The sequence below is a fragment of the Lepidochelys kempii genome, chromosome 15 (assembly GCF_965140285.1).
Source record: "Lepidochelys kempii isolate rLepKem1 chromosome 15, rLepKem1.hap1, whole genome shotgun sequence".
NCBI classification, from domain to species: domain Eukaryota; kingdom Metazoa; phylum Chordata; order Testudines; family Cheloniidae; genus Lepidochelys; species Lepidochelys kempii.
Window position 1 is genome coordinate 32,439,871 of NC_136394.1, and position 20,598 is coordinate 32,460,468.

At 44.5% G+C, this 20,598-nt stretch overlaps 1 protein-coding gene across 4 annotated transcripts in view; it reads right to left on the bottom strand.

Annotated features, from left to right (window-relative positions):
* The window catches only part of MN1 (MN1 proto-oncogene, transcriptional regulator), a 193,707-nt gene extending 173,766 nt beyond the window's left edge, over window positions 1-19,941 (bottom strand). For all 4 annotated transcript variants that reach the window (XR_012155000.2, XR_012154999.2, XM_073312320.2 and 1 more), the window contains exons 1-2: window positions 19,863-19,941; window positions 14,999-19,226 (exon numbers count right to left, since the gene is read on the bottom strand). Coding sequence is in view for 2 of the 4 variants with exons in the window: in XM_073312320.2 (XP_073168421.2) it covers window positions 14,999-18,380 (3,382 nt within the window). In the remaining 2 variants the exon portion in view is untranslated. The remainder of the gene's footprint in view (window positions 1-14,998; window positions 19,227-19,862) is intronic.
* Window positions 19,942-20,598: the final 657 nt, after the last annotated feature.

The window sequence follows — 20,598 nt, forward strand, 5'->3', positions numbered from 1 at the left end:
TTTTGCAACAACAAGGTGACTGCACAAATCCTAGAACCACTGTTTTAGGGAATGGAGCAGAGGGAAGAACAGAGCTATGCAATGATATTTACTGCATGTTTAGAGTCTGCATATTCGGGAACTGCATATTTGTGTGTGTTTATACGCTAGCTAGCACAATGGGACCCCCAATATCAATACCTCAGACCACTAATATTCACTAATAATAGCATGTTTTGGGATAGTTCAGATATAACATACGCTCTATACTACACTATACTAGAGTTGAGCAAACATCGGGAATAGTTATTCACAAATATGCTTAAATTTAAATTATTTTGATTCAATCATTTTTGTGACCTTTTTATTTTCATTTTCCACAACATTCTAGAGCTCATGCTTCATTATCACAATACTTGCAAAGAGCAAATGTTAAACTAAAAAGCTTAAGTTCTCAAAATTTGCTTTCAGTGAACTACATATTTGATTGCAAAATCCATGATTTGTAATCTGTACTGCACTGGCTACATGAATCACACAAAATGAATGAAACTGGAAATTATACAATTGCACATATAATCTGTACCTCAAGTTGTGCTGGTAAATTATCTAAATTATGTAGTATTTTTCTTTTCATAGATTGCAATATATACAATTTGCAAATCATGCTTTTGACTAGTTAGATTTTCCACACACATGAATATAATTTGCAACTAGCATGTTGGTTAGGGACATAAATCCTCCAGTCAAAGAACAAACAATGCTAAGTGATTTACATAGCTAACCAAGACTGAACACTAATTGAAAATCACAAATACTTGCAAATTCACAATCTACAAACCAACAATTATTTGCTGAAGAAATTTTGAATATTTAATTGAAGAGTTTTATCTCTTTACTATTAATATGCAAATGGGGGGGGACTATTCAACAAATAGTTTATTCTTTGCAAATTAGGTCTACCAAATAGTAGTCTGTCAAATAGATTAACCCACAGTATTCTGATTTCTACCTTTTTTCAGATGGTAAAGCAAGAGTCTTGGGGGGGAGGAGACTCTTGGAATATACTGTTTATATACAGGGAGGATTTTAAAAATTTATTTATTTTTAGTGAATAGAATTTCTCTCCCCCACGTGTTTGAAGACAAATGTAAGGTTTTGAATAAAGCACTGTTGTCACCTCAAGAAAGAAACATTACATTTTTGTCAAGCTTTGGCAGTTGCTTCTGCTTAGGGTTCTTCAGTTGTCACCAAAACTGCAACATTTATTCTTTTGTCTGTGAGATATGCCCAGTTGCAGACTATGCACATTTTTACTATTAAGAAACTAAAATAAATCAGATAACAAATGCTCAAGTTTCAGAGTAGCAGCTGTGTTAGTCTGTATTCGCAAAAAGAAAAGGAGGACTGGTGGCACCTTAGAGACTAACCAATTTATTTGAGCATAAGCTTTCGTGAGCTACAGCTCACTTTGTCGGATGCATGCTCAAGGCTATTCTGAATATGTTTAAGCAATTGAGGAATAACTGTAAATTAAAATAAAAATTTTAAAAGACTAATAGATTTGAACAAACAGGATCCCACCTCCTCTTCTCTTTGCATCCGATCCTATAATACTAGAGTCAAAGAGAGTTCTGCCATTGACCTAAATGGGAACAGGATCAGACCGTTTGAATATAGATGGAAGAGCAACTGAACTGAAGCCCACCAGTGGGCAAGGCCAGGGAAGTTAATAAAGACCCCAATTGCGGGTCCACTGCAACAGAACTGCTAGTTCTTATAAAATTTGCAGATAGATGTATTTTCTAAGCAGTATTATGGACATTAAGTCTGCTGTTCGTTTATAAGCCTAGTACTGAAATATTTCAGAGGCCTGTGCGCTGCAAAATAAGGAAGTCTCTTTTGCTGTATTTAATGTATCGTAAGAAAAACAATTTGCAGTAAAGAAAGACACCTGAAGACACGCTTCTCCCAACAGATAATCCGAGGCTGTCTAAAAGATATTGCTTATGTAGATTTTTATTTTGTGAGAAGTTGAGGTATATTTACTCCTGTTCTTTTTTTAATCATCATGAATATTTGTTAAATATAGACTGTGTGTTAATAATATTCATCAGAACATTGCCAAACAAGTTTTTAATTAAATGCTTTTTTCTATGTAAGTGTGAGCAGTGAAAATCTGCTTGAAGCAGGGGGCTTTTTCCATTAGTCCCACTCCTAAAATATAATTTTGTTCTCTATTGTGATATTCAACCACCTTTATTAAAAAAAAGAAAATGTTAAAAGCATTACTATAAAGGTCTAATTTTCTATTGCCTGAGACTGGTTATTTATGACTATTGCATGGTTGCCGGAAAGCTATTATAACCCAAATGTGCTTGCTTGTCTTATGAATACCTACATCAATGGAAGAATGACCATTACTCACTCATATCAGGGAACTGTTCCTTCTAATCCAAGGAAAAGCTGTCACAGGGAAGAAAAAATATCTTGGCTTTCACATACACTAGCTAATGACCCATGACCGCATGAAGCCAGAGTCAATGACAGCAGCACATCAGGGTCTGGTAGTGACATAAATGCCCTAAAAAGAAAACAGCAAGTGCAAGTAGAGGAAAAGAATTACTGTCACCCAAAATTGGGGGGTGTGGGTATGTGTGCATGCATGCACACCTCCAAACTGCATAAAATCTTCTGTCATCGTGTCCAACTGAGACTAATCCGGCACAGATTTTACTACTCTCAGCCATGCCTCACAGGCTAGTGACCAGAAATACTAGTGGGATGTACTGCACTGATCTACTTGGCACAAAAGCCACTACAACAATCCTTTATGGGGACACTGGCCTTGTGCTACTTTAATAATGAGAAAGCAAGAGCAGCAACAGACCAGCCAAACAGTAAACACTACAAAAGTGAAGACAGACAGGTTCCTCAGAAGCACTCTTTGACAGAGTGATTCTTTCAATGGGGCTTTCCACCAGAGTTTCTCCCATTACTCTAGCCAATGATTTCCTTCTTTTCCATTATTTCTTTATTTCAAGAGAAAACTGTTAAAATCATTTTGAAGATTCTTAAGACATTTAAAGAAATTGTTCTGGGTATTATTTTCACAAAACAATGCACTCATAGTATAATAATGCATTTAAGTGAACCTTCAGTGCTCAAGATTTATTAAAATGGATTATTATCCAATACGCACATACAAATAAACTAGGTAGTGACCACAAAGTAAACCATCTAAGCTTTGACTTTCGTATTTCCTCTTTTGTAGTATTTCTTGGAAAAACGAGTAAGTGACAAATTGGTGTCTTCACTGCTTTCTGGCCAGGGGCTGAGTGCGCCTAACAAAGCCGGTAAGAACACAATTGACATTCAGATCAATCAATCAAAAGGCACAAATGAAGATACAAAATTTCATACATACGAAATGCAAAGTAACTTAGTTCCTGAAGAAGCAAGGAAGAATCAAACTGTGCTAATATTTGAATCATACACCTTTGGACCCAACATAAAAAGAGTTTCAACAAAATTCCAGGATACTTTTCAGCAGGATTTAACTAGAGAAAAAAATTGCTGAAAAATCTGGGGCACCAGTTCTGAAGGGATAAAGAGATCAAGTTTTAAATGAAACACTCCTGTTTAGGAAAGAATTTCATTAAAGGCAAAAATATAATATAAAAGTGCCCACTTAGGAAGAATGTACTATTAATTCTTAGCACTGAATGTGGAAGGGAAAATTACATTTTTATCTAAATGGTTTTTCGGCATAACCCATTCTTTTGCAGCTCAGTAATGGGCACTCCTCGCCATTTTTATTTGGGCCAGATCACTATTGAAAGCAAGAGCAGTCGTCAAAAACCATTAAAAAGAAAACCCTTTAAAATCTATTCCATGAGGGGGTGGGGCGCGGGAGAGAAGTAAAGTACATTTTGCAAGGTGATAGGGAGGGGAAAGGAGAAACACACCAAACCTGCTTTACAGAATTTTAAAGCAATTCTTTCTGGTTCCTTTTTCAGACCTGAAGTAGGAACAGCTACTGTTTGATTGAATATATGCGCCTAATATGATCAAATACCACAATCAAGTGGCATTACCACTTTGAAATTATACAGGATTTTTTCTTGCTGTGGTAAGTTCGGAATCCAGCGTTACCACTATGTACAAAGACAAAACAAAATGTAGGACACGGAAAACTATTTTAATTATTATAAACAATTGCTCCTCTCCCATTAAAACTAGGGTTCCTTCAATCTGAAAACGAATATAATCTAAACAATTTCAAGCAAATGATCACTGTCCTAATGTTGTGGCCTTATCCACATACAACAAGCAGCAGAAATACGCTCCATCAAAAAGTAAAAACAGAACCCAGAACTGAACAGGCCTTTTTAATTAGGATTTGCCTGAACAACAGGATTAGATATTAACATGAAACTGACAAAAGATCCTCAGTTCTAAATTCTATAACTCAGTATCCTAAATTTGACCAACATAAAAACAATCCAGTGTGCACGTATTTAAAAAAAAACAAGAACATTTGATCCTAAACCTTTGAGATAAAGTAATAATCACCAAAAAATAGAGGTAAGACTAAACCATTTTCTGAGCATTATTCATTTGATAGTCCTCATCTCTGCGTCTTCTTTTAACCTACTTATTTTTGACAACCATAGCAATAAATTTTATCTCTGAAAACAGAAGTTCAGAAATACAGTAATTATGGCTGATACAATTGGACAGGTAACAGTTTTTATCCCATTTACCTAGCTGTAGTCCTCCCTGCAATACAGTAATTACAGGAAACTATTTCTGTTTTAAGGGTTTAGATAAAGAAATTTAGGGCCAGCAACCAACCCTCCATTATGCTTAATAGGTAGACATAAAAATGTCATTGTATCACCATCTCTCCAACTGCATGTTTTTCCAGTTCTTGAAGTTCGTATCTGTCTGATTCAAGGAAGACATTTTCAACCTACTCTTTCTGTGATGGAAAATATCTGAAAGTCATTTGTATAAAGAGGTTTAAAATAAATTATCCAAATGTGAGAGGCTTTGGGTAATTATTTGAACTAGAAAGTAATCGCTCTCTCAAGAAAACACAAACAAATTATAAAAGCAACAGATCTGTCAGCAGCTAGTGCTGTGAATCTTGGCTTCTATTTTGGCAACAAAGCTAGGTCAAATTATATTTCCATTTGCCAATGGCAAAGAATTCAGAACTAGAACTAACGACAAATCTTTCCTCCAATAGTGGATATCTGAGACCCAGTCCAAGTAAGAGCACCAAGCTACACTCTTCATTTCTGAAAACATGCATGTGTCATTTCTTGGATGTCCATCAGTCCAAGAAAGCAAAACCAATTAAGTGTATTAGAATGATGTGTCCACTAAACACCTTTCTTTATCTAGAACATGAGATACAATTATGTGCACAGAGAAGTTAAAACTGTGATTAACTCCAAGGATTTGGGGGGTTCTTTAGGTTTCAGTTTTGTAACTTTTTACATGTTCATTGCCTCCATCTCTCAGCACAGTCAGAAATCCAGATAACCGATACCCATTTTTTGACAGCTAGAATTAACTAAAAGTTGATATTCTGAAACTCTCCCTTGACTGGAACAAAAAATATGAAGGATTTTGCTTCTGCCTGTTCTTCTGTAATCTTTCCTATCTCAAAACAGCCATCCCAGTCTTAATTGTATTTCAAGTGGTCCTGTTTTTCCTCTGCTGCTAAAGCTAAAGAATTATATGAGAAGAGCACAGAAAGATGGTGTGCTGGCTGCTCCAGTGATCATAAAAAAAGCACCATGTGTCTATATTTAGGGGTGGGGAAGGCCATTACAGCACAGAAGTCCTCATACTGATTGGAACTATTTTGCTTTCCAGAACATTGCTTTCATTTTGTTTTCAAAACAGGAGTACAAGGTTGGTCATGTTTCGTCCAAGTTAAAGATGTTTGGCTGCTCTGTACCATGCAATAATTAAATTGGTTCTGTGTGGTCATTTTGTCACATGGCTACATGCACACTATGGACTACCCAGTATCTTCTCTTGTGTTGGATTTGACTATCTTCTCTTACTGGGGCTGTAAATCATTCAGGGTGGGGAAGAGCTCTTAAGTTTGAAAAGGGCACTATGAAGTGCCCATGTCAATTTATAGCTCTCTAAAAATTATTTTAAATAATAATAGAGTGGAAACCTTTTTAAAATAGATTCCATTATGATCAAAAGCAATTATAAACTCAAGTCACCACAAGCCAAATGGTAATGAATTGATCAACTGTGCCATCTAGCCAAGAGACTGACTACCCACATACATATTTTCTGTTCACTCTGGCTGGTGTAGCCTAGACAATAAAAGTTGCATCCAGAACAGCGCATAGTAGAACACATGCAGCATAGTCTCTCCAGAAGCAGTTAAGTGGTTACAGTGCATTTTTATTTTACTTTTTAGAATTTCCTTCAATTACTCCCATCCTTCCCTTTCTGTCATTTCTCACACACAACACCAAAAGGCACAAAATGTCACTGAAATGGGAGATGATGTAAAAATGCGAATGAGAGCTTTTCTGGGGAAAAAAAATGCAAATCCCTAAGATTCTGACCAGATAATTATAATCCTTAGGTGAGAGAGAGAGAGAGAGAGAGAATGCATCAACTTCCTCATGTTGCACTTTCACCAAAGAACTAATTCTAAGAGAAAATATAAAAGGTATTAAATCTTCACAATTACATGGGGGGGGGGGGCATTTTGCCTCATTCATTGAATTAAAAGTCTGGATTCTAAACCAAAAAGTTGTTTTATATTTGTTTCATTTTTAACTAAAAAAGCAGCATATTTCTTGGGATCAGCCCTTCTTCACCCTTAGTATAATCTTTTCATTAGCAATACAAACTCTAAAATATTTCATGACTATTGGCCTTAATTTTAAAACATTATTTTACCATATAAAAATGCTATTTCAAAACAACTGAATGATTAAATGCTTTCCTGGGAAAATGACCAAGAAGTAGCCAAACAAAGGGGGGGGGGGGAATTAGCTTGTAACTCATTTCACATCATCTAATTTTTCAGGTGCTTCAAACACTGTACATAGCAAGATAAAATAAATCAAATGCACAAAAGTTCAAGTAAACTAGCTTACAGGGAAAAGATGGTAAGTGCAATGTCTAATAAAACATTCTGCAGTGAGGCACCAGCAGAATTCTTTAGGGCTTGTACATTTGTTATTTTTGCATTTAATCTCAAATGAACTATATTTACTTTAATGCAAAATCTATCATTGGAGCACTTAAACATGACCAGATTTCTGCATACCGAGCCAGAGTAGGCTTCTTCAGACAAACCTCAAAACCTAATAGAAATCTAGACACTACAACTTCGTGCACTGCATTTTTTGTTAAAATACTACACAGAAATAAAGACAAATTTGCAAAAGTTTTATTAGCACACATGAATGATGCTTCCAGTAAAAGTTAAACACACAAAGACAAGAAATGTCTTGTTTTCAGTAACTACTAGTAACCAATGCAGTGTGCACCTTTGGGAATGAAATAGTTGTATAAGATTCGCTTATGCTGACTATATTAAACAGTAACAGATTCAAGAGAAAACTTTCTTTGGAAATGACAGTATTTGGATTAGCACTGCTCCGATCTAAAAGGGCTACACTATACACTTAAACCCTGAAGAGATACGAACTCATTATCCTTCGCTGTTGAACACAACACAAATTCTACGTCTCCTAAACCAAACCCTGCACTGTTACAGATAAATGAAATTAAGTGTGAGGAAGAAGACTAATAAAACAAATGGCTCTCTTTTTTTTAAACATATATTTAGTGCAACACTGACCAAGTGCAGTTAAAAAAAACTCAACTGATTACGCCAATTAAGGAACACATTAATGCCTTCCTCGCATAAGTGGGCTTTTGTCATTTGAAAGCAGAAGAGTGAAACAAAGACTGGATGTTTTGCGGAATTTTTTTTTTCGCAATCCAGTATCATCTAAAATGTTCTCTTTGAAGTATTAAGAAAGTCATCTTGTTAAAATTAATGGATTAGACCTCCAGCTGTTAAATTCGCAGCCTTACATTTAAAAGGTATTTAACTTTGCAACTCTTGCATATAATCCTTAAACATACTTCACATTTGCAAGAAACTTCTTTGTGGTGTTCTTCCGCAAAAGGAAAGAAAACAGTTGTTTTGACATTACTAATTATCAACATTTCAACAGAAAAGATGGCTTAAGTGTCTCAGGAAGATAGAACAGCCAACTACAAAATTTTTGTCTAAATTATTAGGATTATCAACATGGGCCAAGTGTGGGATCCAGCTACAAAATATTGAGGAAAATTCTGTTTAACATCCATTTTAAATCAAAACTAAGAATTGGACTATTTAACTATGGCAAGAAGAGTCAGCTTGGATTTCGTATTTCTTAGACAAAGTGATAGCATCTTCAATGTTAAGTCTGATAAGATATCTACTGCTGTGTCACTGATCTCAAAATTAAAAGCCTCAGTATAAAATACAGACTAAGAAAACGAGAACTACTAAATCATCATGTTCGAAGTACATCCCTAATCAAAAGGTGTATCTTTTAAAAGTCTCCCTGAAGTAAGTGAATCTCAATTAGTCTTACTTTAATAAATAAATAAATAAAAACCCTCAAACATTGTATTTCTTTAAAATACAAGGACTTCCTTTAAAAAGAAAAAAAGCCAAAACAAACTGATGGAATGATTGCTACTGGTTGAATTAGATTCCCACTACAGATTGGTATTCTGAAATAGACATAGATTATCTAAATCATTATGCACAGAAAGCATTCCAGCCTGAAAATATGGAAAAGGATATACTTTACAGTAGTTACAAGACAGGTGACAATTCCACTGCCCAAGAATTAACCTCTTACTCTAGATATTTTAAATACGTTAGAATCAAGTAACAACTGTTTTGGAGATGTCAGACCCTTTTTTTTAAAATGAAAAATGTAAATACTGAACAACATGAAACTTCTCTTTAAAAAGACAATAAAGCCAGCCTGCAGGATATGCAGAAATTCATACTTTGATATAATCAGGTTCTGACTAAGCCAGTATTACACACACACACGCACACACTATATACATACATATTTCACACAGAGATGCACATTAACACACACATATATAAATACTAAATAATGCACATTTGTCTAGTACTACAATTTTATATGAATATATAAAAAAGCATTTTGCTGTATCAAAACCCTTCCATTCTCCAGAGGACTGCAGAGCCTGTGATTTAATTGTTACAATCATCGGAAGCCTGTTTATTTTTAATCACTCCTTTGTTCAATGCCTTACAAAAATCAGAATTTGTTGGGTAGAAGTAACAACGGAACAAGATATCCTAAGAGTCTTACAAAAAATGGAATTACTATTTTATAATAAATGGTTCAAACACTACTAGATCATTTGTTAGAAAGACATGTAGTACACATACAAAATTAAAAAAGGAACATAGTGCAACAGAATCACAGATCAGAATAAATCTCTGCTTGACCTATACCTCTAGTTTCACCCAGTTCCTTTAACACTGTATGTGACAATTTGAAGAGACCATGGGTATTCTAAATATATCGATCTTTCCATCTCTCTTTCTCTCTCACACACACACACAGAGTTTAAATAATATTCCTGTTACAGGCAATCCCACAACCAAATAGGTCATTAGAAAATAACAGAATCTGTTACCAAAAAAAATGAGTCTACTAACACTGCAAGCCAAATCTGAATTCATGCCAATCATCTATTACTCTGGACTGAAAAATCTAAAGAAAAAGAAATGCAAGACTAAGAAAAATACAGACAAGTACAACAGTTACTGAAGCCAATAAATCCACATACTTCCTGCATTAAATATTTCAGTATTTTAAAATAGTTATAGCAATTGATACTAAAAATCTTACCCTTATTCCCAGTCTCATCTGATATTTGGCATATAAAGCTGCAAATATTTTATCTCTAATAGTATATAAAACAGAAGCAAGTGCTTCTGAACAGGAACATTTTTCTATAAAATTATACTGCAAAGCTAACGGTTGGTCAGAGTAAATGAAATAGTGCTATTGTCATTCAAATGAAGCCAAATCAGTCAGGAGCGACCTTGCTAGATTTTTAGAGATCAGAAGAGTTTAAGAGATCATATTAAATCCAAATCTAAATGCACAATGAAATCTTCATTGCAATCTGCAGTGGGAGTAGTCTCTCCCCATAAATCAGCCAGCTAACCCAGATCATTTATTAAAGATGTATATTTCATATCTGCAGAGTATATCGCATAACTTCATGGCAAAGATAATTGCATTTCTGGTAACTTAAAATTCCTCATGGAAGTTTAAATACCTCTATCAAGCAAACAAAATAGCATCAGGAATCAGAGTTTCACTGCTATAAAGTAAGTTTAGTCAGTGTTAACTCATTTCCTATAGTCCTTATTAGAGTATAAGTCAATTTCAAATCATATGTTGCTTTTAATGTTATTTCAGCATTTGAAAGGCCGCACAGGAAATTTGACAAATTCCGTCTTAGTAAACAAATCTATTTCCCTTGGTAAAATCTCTTAAATAAGTCAGCAGCTTACTAAAATAAAACTCACCAAAGAATGTATTGGGACCTAAAAGAAAATCTGACAAGGACTAACAGCCGTATCTAGAAAGAACCTAAGTCCTTTTTTAATATGCTGTAGAAATGTACAGTTTTAAATAGTTTGCTTGGTTAGCATTTTATGTCTGTTGGCTTGTTCCAAAGACAAGTTTATTACTGCTATGAAATATTTAAGAACCTAAAGATTAGAAATTAAACGTACCGAGCTGGACTTGGAAATGAAAATGGGCAACCACCAATGTAAGAGCCACAAAGGGTAACCACATCTATTTTCATTTTCCCTGATTAACACCGGTGTGGTTTTAGGTTACATATTCCTGTGGTGCAAATGTCAAGTGAAGGCATCGATATGGACCTTAGAAATTTCAATGGTGGGGGTGGGGAGGAACAAAAACCAAGAACTTAACTATTGGCCTCCCAGAACGTACTACCCAAAACTCCATTGGAGTAAAAAGCTTTCCTCATTTAGTCAAATTAGGTAAAATGAAACATACTCAATTCATCCTGGGCTTTGCAAGTGATTTTGGTCTGGCTCTTCCTTATTACACTTATCTAGGGTTTTAAGAGTCATCAGTATTTCTACAGACACAATTTTAACACCCCGCAACACTAGATCCCGGGTGGATAGCACAGAGAAGACATAAAATTCTATTAAGCTTTATGGAAAATCCTACTATTCACCTCAAAAAAGGTTATTTTAGTACAAAAAACTCAATACCGGAAATATTCCTAACTGAAGAGGACACTTAATAAAGATAATATCTTAATAGGATGAAACTTCCAAATATATAAACACAAAATGTCAAACAGGCTGTATATATGTGTGTACACATGCATGTGTTATCTATGGTCATCTATCCCTAAATTCACTACTCACACAAACACTCATTCTAGTACCACTATCAAAAAACTACAGAGCATAAGCAAAGAAGAGTCTGTTGTCACTGCAATAATTATTTAGACAAGTTGTTTCTTCCATTAGTGTGGGTATTAACTGAATATTTAAAGAGTTGCCTTCTACAGACAGAAAATACTTGAACAAACAAAGCTCCTGTAGTCACAGTAGAACTAACTAAACTTAAAAACACAAAAACCACACACACTTTGGAGAACGGCCTCAAGAACATGAAATGCTGACTTCAGTGCTCCATGAGTTAGAACTTCTCCATTCACCCTATTTATAACCTTCAAAAGAAGTCCATAGAAGAATCAATGCATGTCACAGTAGTTGTGTGTTATGTACAAAACAGAAGAGGTTCTTTCTGACCTCAGTGAGTATAACTTAAAATAAAAAAATCAAAATATTTGTTAGGGAGGTTACGCTATACTTCAGAAATACAAGTATTTTAATAGTATAAAACAATTAAATGCTTTAATGAACTTATAACCTTTCACACTGTACTGTATTAAGTATTACTAATGTGTGGATCCTGAGTAGTGATGTTTGAAACCTACATACATTTTCTGTATATGCACAACTGCAAATACTTAGAAACCTACATTGTTTTAGGCAAATTCCAGTTGACTAAAAATGGGTTTCCTGAACTTCAGTCACATGATTAATAAAACCCCTTTCTTAAACACAACTTCAGGCACGTAAGGATATGATTTAATTAAAAATATAATCACTCTTATTTTGTGACAGAAAAAAAAAAACTCATCTACTTTGCCTCCTATCATTTCAAAGAACAATTAAAGTTAATTCTCTACTTATCTATATCACTTGTCTCATTTGAAGAATTGGTCCATTTAAACCTTCCAAGGGGTAAAAATGGAAATCGAAATGAATGTATCTATGCAGTGTTATAGAGTTAGATCAATATCTTATTTTATGTTAAGAGGTTTAAGTACTAAAACTTATCCTTATACAGGAATACAAGTAACCTAGTTTTCCTTCCAGGAACACCAGCACAAGAGTGATGAGCTGGCTCTTGTAATAATATTTATGATTATCATTATATGAGAAGGAAGAGTTATTTCCTTAAAAGTACTGGTGACTATCAAACAAGTCCATTTCTTAAAACATCAAACTGTGTGTAGGGGAGTTGTCTCAAACAAAAAAAAAAAAAAAACCCACTGCCACAGAGTCACATGTACACAAGAAAAACTTGTAATATTAAGCCAAGCTGTAACAAAAAAAGTCCAAAAATATTTCACTTAGGTTTTTTTAATCCAATAAATTAAAATCTAAAAAACTTAAGTTTCATTTTACCCCAATCTGCTTTTAATTAGAGTGTGCATGAGCGTGTGTATGTCTGACAAGGTAGAAGTGACAGGAACTGTGATTTGTGCTAACTAGCTATTGATCCAGTCAGATCTAGATGTTGTGTACAAGAAACAATAAAAAAGAAGGGGCCAGGAAGGATGCTGTGTGCAACTCCATTTAAAAATGGAAAGAAGGGCCCCAAACAAACCAATTTATGTCCTTGCCTGGGTGAAGCATGGAGAATGCTGATGCGTTTCCTAGAGTCTGCTGTGCATGCTAAGCACTCCGGCTTCAAATGAGAGTCTCTAGTGCTGGGCATTAAACATGAACAAAGAGACAAACAGTGGGGGCCAGCATTCATGCTTCAGAAAACGAAAGCAGGAAAGCCCACCAGAACTGGAAGTATGAAGTTATGGAGTTTTCAAACCACCCAAACTCCATTTTCATTTTAATAACATCTCTCTTTACCTAAATTCCAAAGTCAATCAAGAGTACTACAAAAATGGTTCTTAAGAGGAGATCGTGAAAATAGATCTGAACCAGCCTAACGTTAGCAAAATGAATCACCAACATAAAATACATGATACATGTATGTGTATACATGATATAAAATACACACACGCAGAGGTGCATACATATAGACAATTTTACATATATAGTATGTGGGGAAGGGTGCGCAAACACACACACCCCTTAAATCAATGAGCTTAGAAAAAATGGCTTTGATGAAATGGAAATGATTAAATCTGAAATCTTTGTTAAGGAGCTTTTATAACTAAAACTGTTTTCCACCCATGTATTTTTTTCATCCTAGCATTATAATGCTCTCTAGATAATAAAGAAAACCAAGAATGAAAACTAAATGTTGATATTAAACATCTGTCAACTAAGCATGGTTTTATATTGACAAACACTGAGTCTGATTTTATTTTCTTTATGTTAACAATGGTAGAAACTTCTTAGCTCAGCACCACATCTTTAAAAGATAAACAGGAAAATACTTAGAAACAGAGACTATGTAACATTGACACCAAACACGTTTTTGCTGGATTCACCAAAACCTTTATAATACAGGGGAATATATATATATATATATATATATATATATATAAAAAGTAAACATTCCCACAGCAGGAAGTTCTCTTCTGTCAATATATGTATTTCTGCAAATTAAACTGAGAGCCCCCATCTGAACACTTGCCATATATATTTAAACTTTCCCTGCTTAATTAATCCAATATGAAAAAAATACTTGAATTCACCCATGTTAACACAGAAATTACATGGCTTAGAATACTGCCTAATTGAAATTAGAATTAAAGTGTTATGGGCACAAACAAGTTACGATTTTAAAGCCATCATCCTAAAAGCTGTAAAGAAACCGATTGTCTGCTTCTTCTACAGTAAGAGTTCTGTTTGCTTTAAGTAGCAAAGAGCCACCATTCATTTAGTCAATGAAGCTCTAAGTGTGTAGGTTTATAGGGGAGGGGCGGTGTTTTGTTCCTAATCTGATCTGTGGAGTCCATTCACCCAAACCAGCAAAGGTTCCCTAAGTCACTGATCACCTACCTAACCTACCGGTAACCCCCCTGTTAAATTCCCGACCAAACATATTTTCCTCTTTCGAGTTCACAGCGGAACAATTGTTCCTTTGTGTATGAAGGGATGCCCAACCTAGTCTTGGAAAGCAACAATCCAAGCAAACTGCTGTTAGCTATGCATTTCCTATTAGCAGGTCCTTACGCAAGAGTCAGGAGTTTATCTAGGGTGTTGCAGACGGAGAGAGGCGACAATCCTAACGCCTCTTTACCAACCCCGATTAGGTCATTACATTTCCATATTCAACAGTGCTTCTAGAAATAGTGGGTGCCGAAAGCCTGTTGTGTTTTAAACTAGAAACTGACCTGCTCGGGATGGTGGAAAAACTGCAGAACAGCAGGACAGACAGACGGCCCACCTGACTCAAGCTGAACACACCCCGCCTAGGGAGTTCCACGGGCAGGAGGGGAGCCCCAAGCAGCCCTGTTCCCCTTATCGGGCCCTAAGCCAAGCGGGAGGAAGGTCCCCACCGCGCATTAGGATTAGGCAAACTTTTGAAGAGAGCAACCCGTGCCACCAGCCTAAATTCATGCTCAGAAAGGGACTAGAAATGGATACCTTCTTTGCTGGGATTCTGGGGCTTCGACTTCTCCCACGGTGCCATAGGCTTGTCCTCCTCCTGCCCCTCCATCAAGGACTTCTCGCTAGGCATGTACCAGGTAGAGTTATGCTCTGCCATCAGGGAGTCCAGGTCTATCGTGCTCATGGCACCTTTGACGCTATCCGAGCAACAGCTGTTCAACTCGCCCTCCCCGTTCTGGCTGGGGCACTCGGCCTTTTTGCTCTTCATGCCCAGCGGCTGGTCGTCGGAGATGCTGAACTGCTGCCGCTGGAGCTGGATCTGCGCCTGCAGGATCTCCAGCGGGTGGATCTCGTCCTGCGCCGAGCTGCTGCCCGGGGTGCGCACCTGCTCCAGGCCCGGGGTGCCCGGGTGGCCGCCGCCGCCGCCGCCCAGCCCGTAGCCGTCCGGGGCCGGGCCCGGGCCGCCGAGCAGGCCCAGGGCCAGCGGCTTCTGGCCGCCCAGCAGCGCCTGCGGCGGGGAGCCGCCCAGCAGCGGGCTGCGCGTCGGGGGCTTGGCCGGGCCGCCGTCGGAGCTGGAGGAGACCTCGTCCTCGTGGCCGTAGGCGGGGCTGGGCTCGGCGGGGAAGTCCCCGCGCGGGGAGCCGCCGTCCGACTTGCTGGCGCTCGGGAGGCCGCCGTCCAGCGAGGCCAGGAGGTCGGGCTGCTCGCCCCGCGGCCGCTCGCCGCCCTTGGCCCAGGAGGGCGAGGCCAGCGGCCGGTCGTGCGCGGCGGGCGGGGCGCCGGGGCCGGGGCCGGGGCTGGCCGCGCCGCCGCCCTCGGCCGGCGGGAACTTGTCGAAGAAGCCGCCCGGGCTGACGTGGCCGCTGTCCCGCTTCCGCCGGCCCCGCCCGCGCCCGCCCGCCGCCGCCGCCGCCGCCGCCTTGCCCTCGCCGCCCGGCGCGGCCTCGGGCGGGAAGCCGGGCGAGGGGCTGGCCTCGGGCGCGGCCTTGGCGGGGAAGAAGTCCGGGCCGGGCGCGGGGCCGGGGCCGGGGCCGGGGCCGGGCGCGGCGCCGCCGTCGGGCTCGGGCGGGCCGGGCTTGCGCCGGGCCTCGGGCGGGCCGCGCTTGGCGAAGGTGACGTGCAGGTTGGGCGCGCCCAGGCTGGCGATCATGTTCTGGCAGGCGGTGGAGAGCGCGGCCAGGCAGCTCTGCCCGAACGCGGCCTCCTTGGCCGGCTTGGCGAAGGAGCCCAGCGACAGCGCGCCCAGCTTGCTGGCGGCGGCGGCGCGCGGCGCCGGCGGGAACTCGGGCGGCGGGAAGGCGCCGGGCGAGCCGCTGGCGCCGGGCGGCGGGGCCGGCCGGCCCGAGGCGCCGAAGCCGAAGCCCGCCGGGCCGCCCAGCGGGGGCGCGGCGAAGTCGGCCGGCGGCCGGCGCTCGGCGGGCGCGCTGGGCAGCCCCACGCCGCCGCCGCCGCCCGCGCCCGGGGACGGCAGCGGGGCCAGGCCGGCGCCGAACGGGGCGTGGACGCCCGGGGAGTGCAGGGCCGGCCCGCGGCCTTCCCCCGCCAGCCCCAGCCCGCCCGCGGCCGGCCGGAAGAGCAGGCCGGAGCCGCCGGGCGCCAGGCTGAGCTCGTGCGGGCCGGGCTCGGCGGGCCCGCCCAGGCGCCGCGGCGGGGGCGGGGGCGGCGGCGGCGGCGGCGGCAGCAGCTCCCCCCCCGGCGGGGGCGGCCCCGGGAACCAGCCGCTGTCCTGGGCCAGGTGCGGGGCGGGCGGCTCGAAGCCGGGCCCGCGGCCGCCGCTCTCGCGCTCGAAGCCGGGCTGCGGCATGGTCCCGGCGGGGCCCGCGTGCGCCAGGCCGCTCTGGCCGAGGTCCCCGCGGTGCCCCAGCTGCTGCAGGCTGGGCGGCCCGAGTCTCTGCTGCTGGCTGCGGGAGGCCATCTGCTTGATCATGAGCGCGGCGTTCTGGCGCTGCTGCTGCAGGGCCTGCGGGTCGGGGCCCGGGTGCTGGAGCGGCGGGCCCGGGGCGAAGCTCTCGGGCACCGGCGGCGTGAACTCGCCCGCCAGGCCGGGGTAGGCGGACGGCGACAGGTGATTCTCCATCCCCGCGCCGTGCAGGGGGTTACTCCAGGCCGCGCACCTGTCGACGGCGGGGGAGCTGGGGAAGTCAAACCTCGGCCTCTTGGCCACGCTCATGTACGGGGCGTCGAAATGCTGCAGTCTTTGATTTGGTGGCTGCTGCGGAGGAGGGGGCTGCATATTAAACACGGGGTCGGTATAGGGGTGCATATTCCTGTTCTCCAGTCTGTGAATAGGGTACTCGAACTGCGCGTGCTGGTTCTGCAGGAGGGGCCCATTGTCCTGCAAGCTGGGGTTGGGCGCGCTGGCCTCGGTTTGCTGTTGCCTGGGGAGTGCTGGCGGACAGGAGTTTTGTCTGGCCAGTAAACCGGTCTGTGGCTGCTGTTGCATTAGAGGATGCCTGGCGTTCACCCCAGGCTCCATGCCCACAGACATCTTACGAGCACCTCCAAACCGGTCGAAGAATACGCCGTGCTGCGGCTGCTGCTGCGGGTGAACTTTGGACATCCCCACCAGGCCCGCTGCTCTGGGCAAAACGGATGTGCCAGGGAAACTGCCACCCCCAGGAACTTGCCGGCCAGCGCCGTAGTGAGGAAGCTGCCCCTCCGACTCGGAAGGAGAAAACACGGGCAAATCAAAGTGTCCTGAAGGGCCGTCGCTGGCGTAATTGTATTCCAAAGAATCGACGCCTCCCGGGTTGGGAAGCCGCCTCTGCTCCAGGCTGTGGGAATCCGAGGAGCTGGAGGCTGGAAGCCCATGGAAGGAGGCAGCCCGGTTGGGAGACTGATCCAGTGGGAGGCAGGGCGCGGGCACGGCGTGGTTAGAGGCGCTGGAGTTATGGTGCTGGAAGTCGGGCATGTTACCTGACCTCTGCTGTCCAAAGCCCTCGCCTCCTTGGTTCTCGGCCATATGTTCATATCCCTCTGCAAACGCTTGCTGGCTGCCCATGCTGCTGCTGTAGCTCATCAGCCGCCCCCCGTGCAAGCAGGAGGCGCTGGGCTCGGACCCAAAGTTGCCGCTGAAGTGCGGGTGATGCTGGTGCGGGTGGTGGGTGCTGGGATGACCGGGGTGAGGCTGCTGGTTGCCGAAAAAGCCATGAACCGGCTGAGCCTGCATCCCCCCTGCGTGCAGCTCGGAGTGTCCCCGGGCATGGAAGCCGTACGCTTCCCCAGCCATGTTCATGTTCATGCCCAGGATGGGAGGCTCGCCCAGGGCGCTGATGGCCGGATCCGCGGGGCCCCCGGAGTGGAAAGCTGGCGATTTGAAGTGAGAGCCCATGGTCAGTCCGGCCTGGCTAAAGTTTCTCTCTCCTTGTCCGGCGTTTCTGCTGCTGATCTGGGGCTCAAACTGCTCCAGCCCAAACATCCTTCTGGGGATCAGTAGGGCATGGCGCCCCGCGTGCCCCGGTGCGCGACTCGGACCGGCTCCGCCAGGAGCGCGCTCGGAACCGCAGCGAGCGACAGCCCCAAAGTCTTCCAAAGCCAACTCACAGCGTCCCTGCAGCAGGCAGCGGCGGGCGAGCCGGGGTCCCCAGGGAGCGGTCCCCGCGCTCACATCTTGCAGGGGCAGGTGGCCAGGGCGTGGGGGCGCGTAGCGGGGATGCGCTCGGGCGGGGCGGGCACGGAGAAGCCGCAGGCAGCGTCAGCCCCGGCTTCCAAACAAAGTTCAAGGAAATGAAATCTACCGGCCGGGGTCCGGGCCTCCGCCCCACGCAGCCCGGGGCTCTCCGAGCGGCCGCGGCACTTACGCCTGGGAGCGCCCCGCTCCCTCACACCTCGTGCGGCGGCCGGCTCTCCCCGGCATCCGGCGGGGCTCGGCTCCGCGGCTCATCGGCTCCAGTCCCCGGGAGCTCCGCTCCGCATCGCCGGGCTGCAGAGGCGCTGGGAGCGCGGCTCAGCCTCTGCTTCTCCGCTCGCCCCGCAAACCGGCCAGCCCGGCGCGGGGTCCCGGCGGGCTCCGCTCTCCGCGCCCGGCCGCGCTCGGGGCTGGGCGCTCCGAGGGTCTCCCCGCCCGGCGGCCGGACCGAGGCTCTCCTGGCGCTGTCCCCGGGTTCCTGGCGGGTCCCGTCGGCCCGGGCTCGGGCGCTGCAGGGTCCCCGCTCCCCTCTGCTGGCGGGGCGGGTCCCGTCGGCCGCAGGCGGTGCAGGGTGCCCGGCTTGGGGCGCTGCAGGGTCTCCGCTCCCCGCTCTCCCGCTCCCTCTCTCACCCAGAGCTGGAGAAACAGCAACAAGTTTTGCATTTCAGCAATCAATTTCAGCCATTAGAGCTGCACCAATGAGCGGGACGCATGCTCCGGGCCCGGGGCGGGGCTCTCCGTTAAGGTGGCTCCTTCCCCCTGTAGCCCCGCCGCCCCTGCAAGCCGGGGCTCCGCCTGCGCTCCTGTGCCCATCACCTTCCTGCCCGGCCTTGGCTCCGGCCGCGCCTTTCGGCCTTTTAACCCCCTCCCCCTCCCCTTCCAGCCCCCGTTGCAAACTAGGCACAGCTCGGCCCGAAAGCGGGTCCTTTGTCAGCGCCTGCAATTCGCTCCGGCTCGGCGGAGCGGGGACGGCACCGGCCGGGGGGGCGCGCAGGGCTCCGCGCCGGGCGCAGGCGCCGATCTCTGCGCGTCCCGTTCCAGCAGCGCCCGCCCGGCCGGCCACACTCCCCGGGGAAGCGCTGCCGTCCCGGAGGCGCATTGCTGGCGGTGAAAACAAACACCGGCTGCCCCGGGGAGGAGGTTTTGGTGGGAAAGAGTTTTTGACAGGACACGCTCAGTGCGCCGCCTCCGCAGCCCTTTGACAGCGCGGTGCTCCCGCTCCTCGCGGCGGTGCAGGGATGTAAATGACATGTTTACCCAGACCTCACACACGTTTGCCTCTGCTCCGTCAGGCGAGCGCTGTCTGTCAGTGTTTTTGTTCAGGGTAAGTTTTCCGGGTGAGACTGAACTCCCCCAGCGCGCCTCGAGACTCATTTCCCATCTCAAATTCTCCTTTCTCCAGCCGGCCGCTGCTGAGGGCTTGGGGCTCGGCGCAGCACGGCTGAGCGGGATGAAAGGCGCCTGCCTTCCTTCTCCCACGTTTATGTTTCAGGTTGCAAGGAAAGAGGACTGGAAAGTGTGTGTGTGGGGGGGGATCTATTGACAACCCGTTAGGAGCACGAGAATCGGCCAGTGCAAAGTACAGGCTCGATATTTTATTGCTGGGCTTTATTCCTACACTTGCTTCGAGCGCTACGCGAAGTACCAGCGTGTCTAAGCAGGACTTCTGTTGTAACGTTTATCGTGTTTTTTATTATTATTATCATTCAAAGTAATGGCCAGACAGCCAAGCCTCCTTAAGAGATCAATTAGTCTAGAGGGGCTAAGGAGAGGAATTGGGTTGTGATACCAAAATCAATAAGTGTAATTTAATATCTGCTCTGCTCTTTATGAAATATTTATCCCAATAACCTTAGTTAAAACGTTTGGCTCTTCCGGCTCCCCACTGGGGCTGAAACCCGCCCCGCAAGTGGAAGTTTGTAAAAAGGGTGGACAGCTTTGAAATCAGGTAGTCAAAGGGGATCTTGGCAACAGGGTAACATTAAAAAAACTCAACTACACTTCCGAT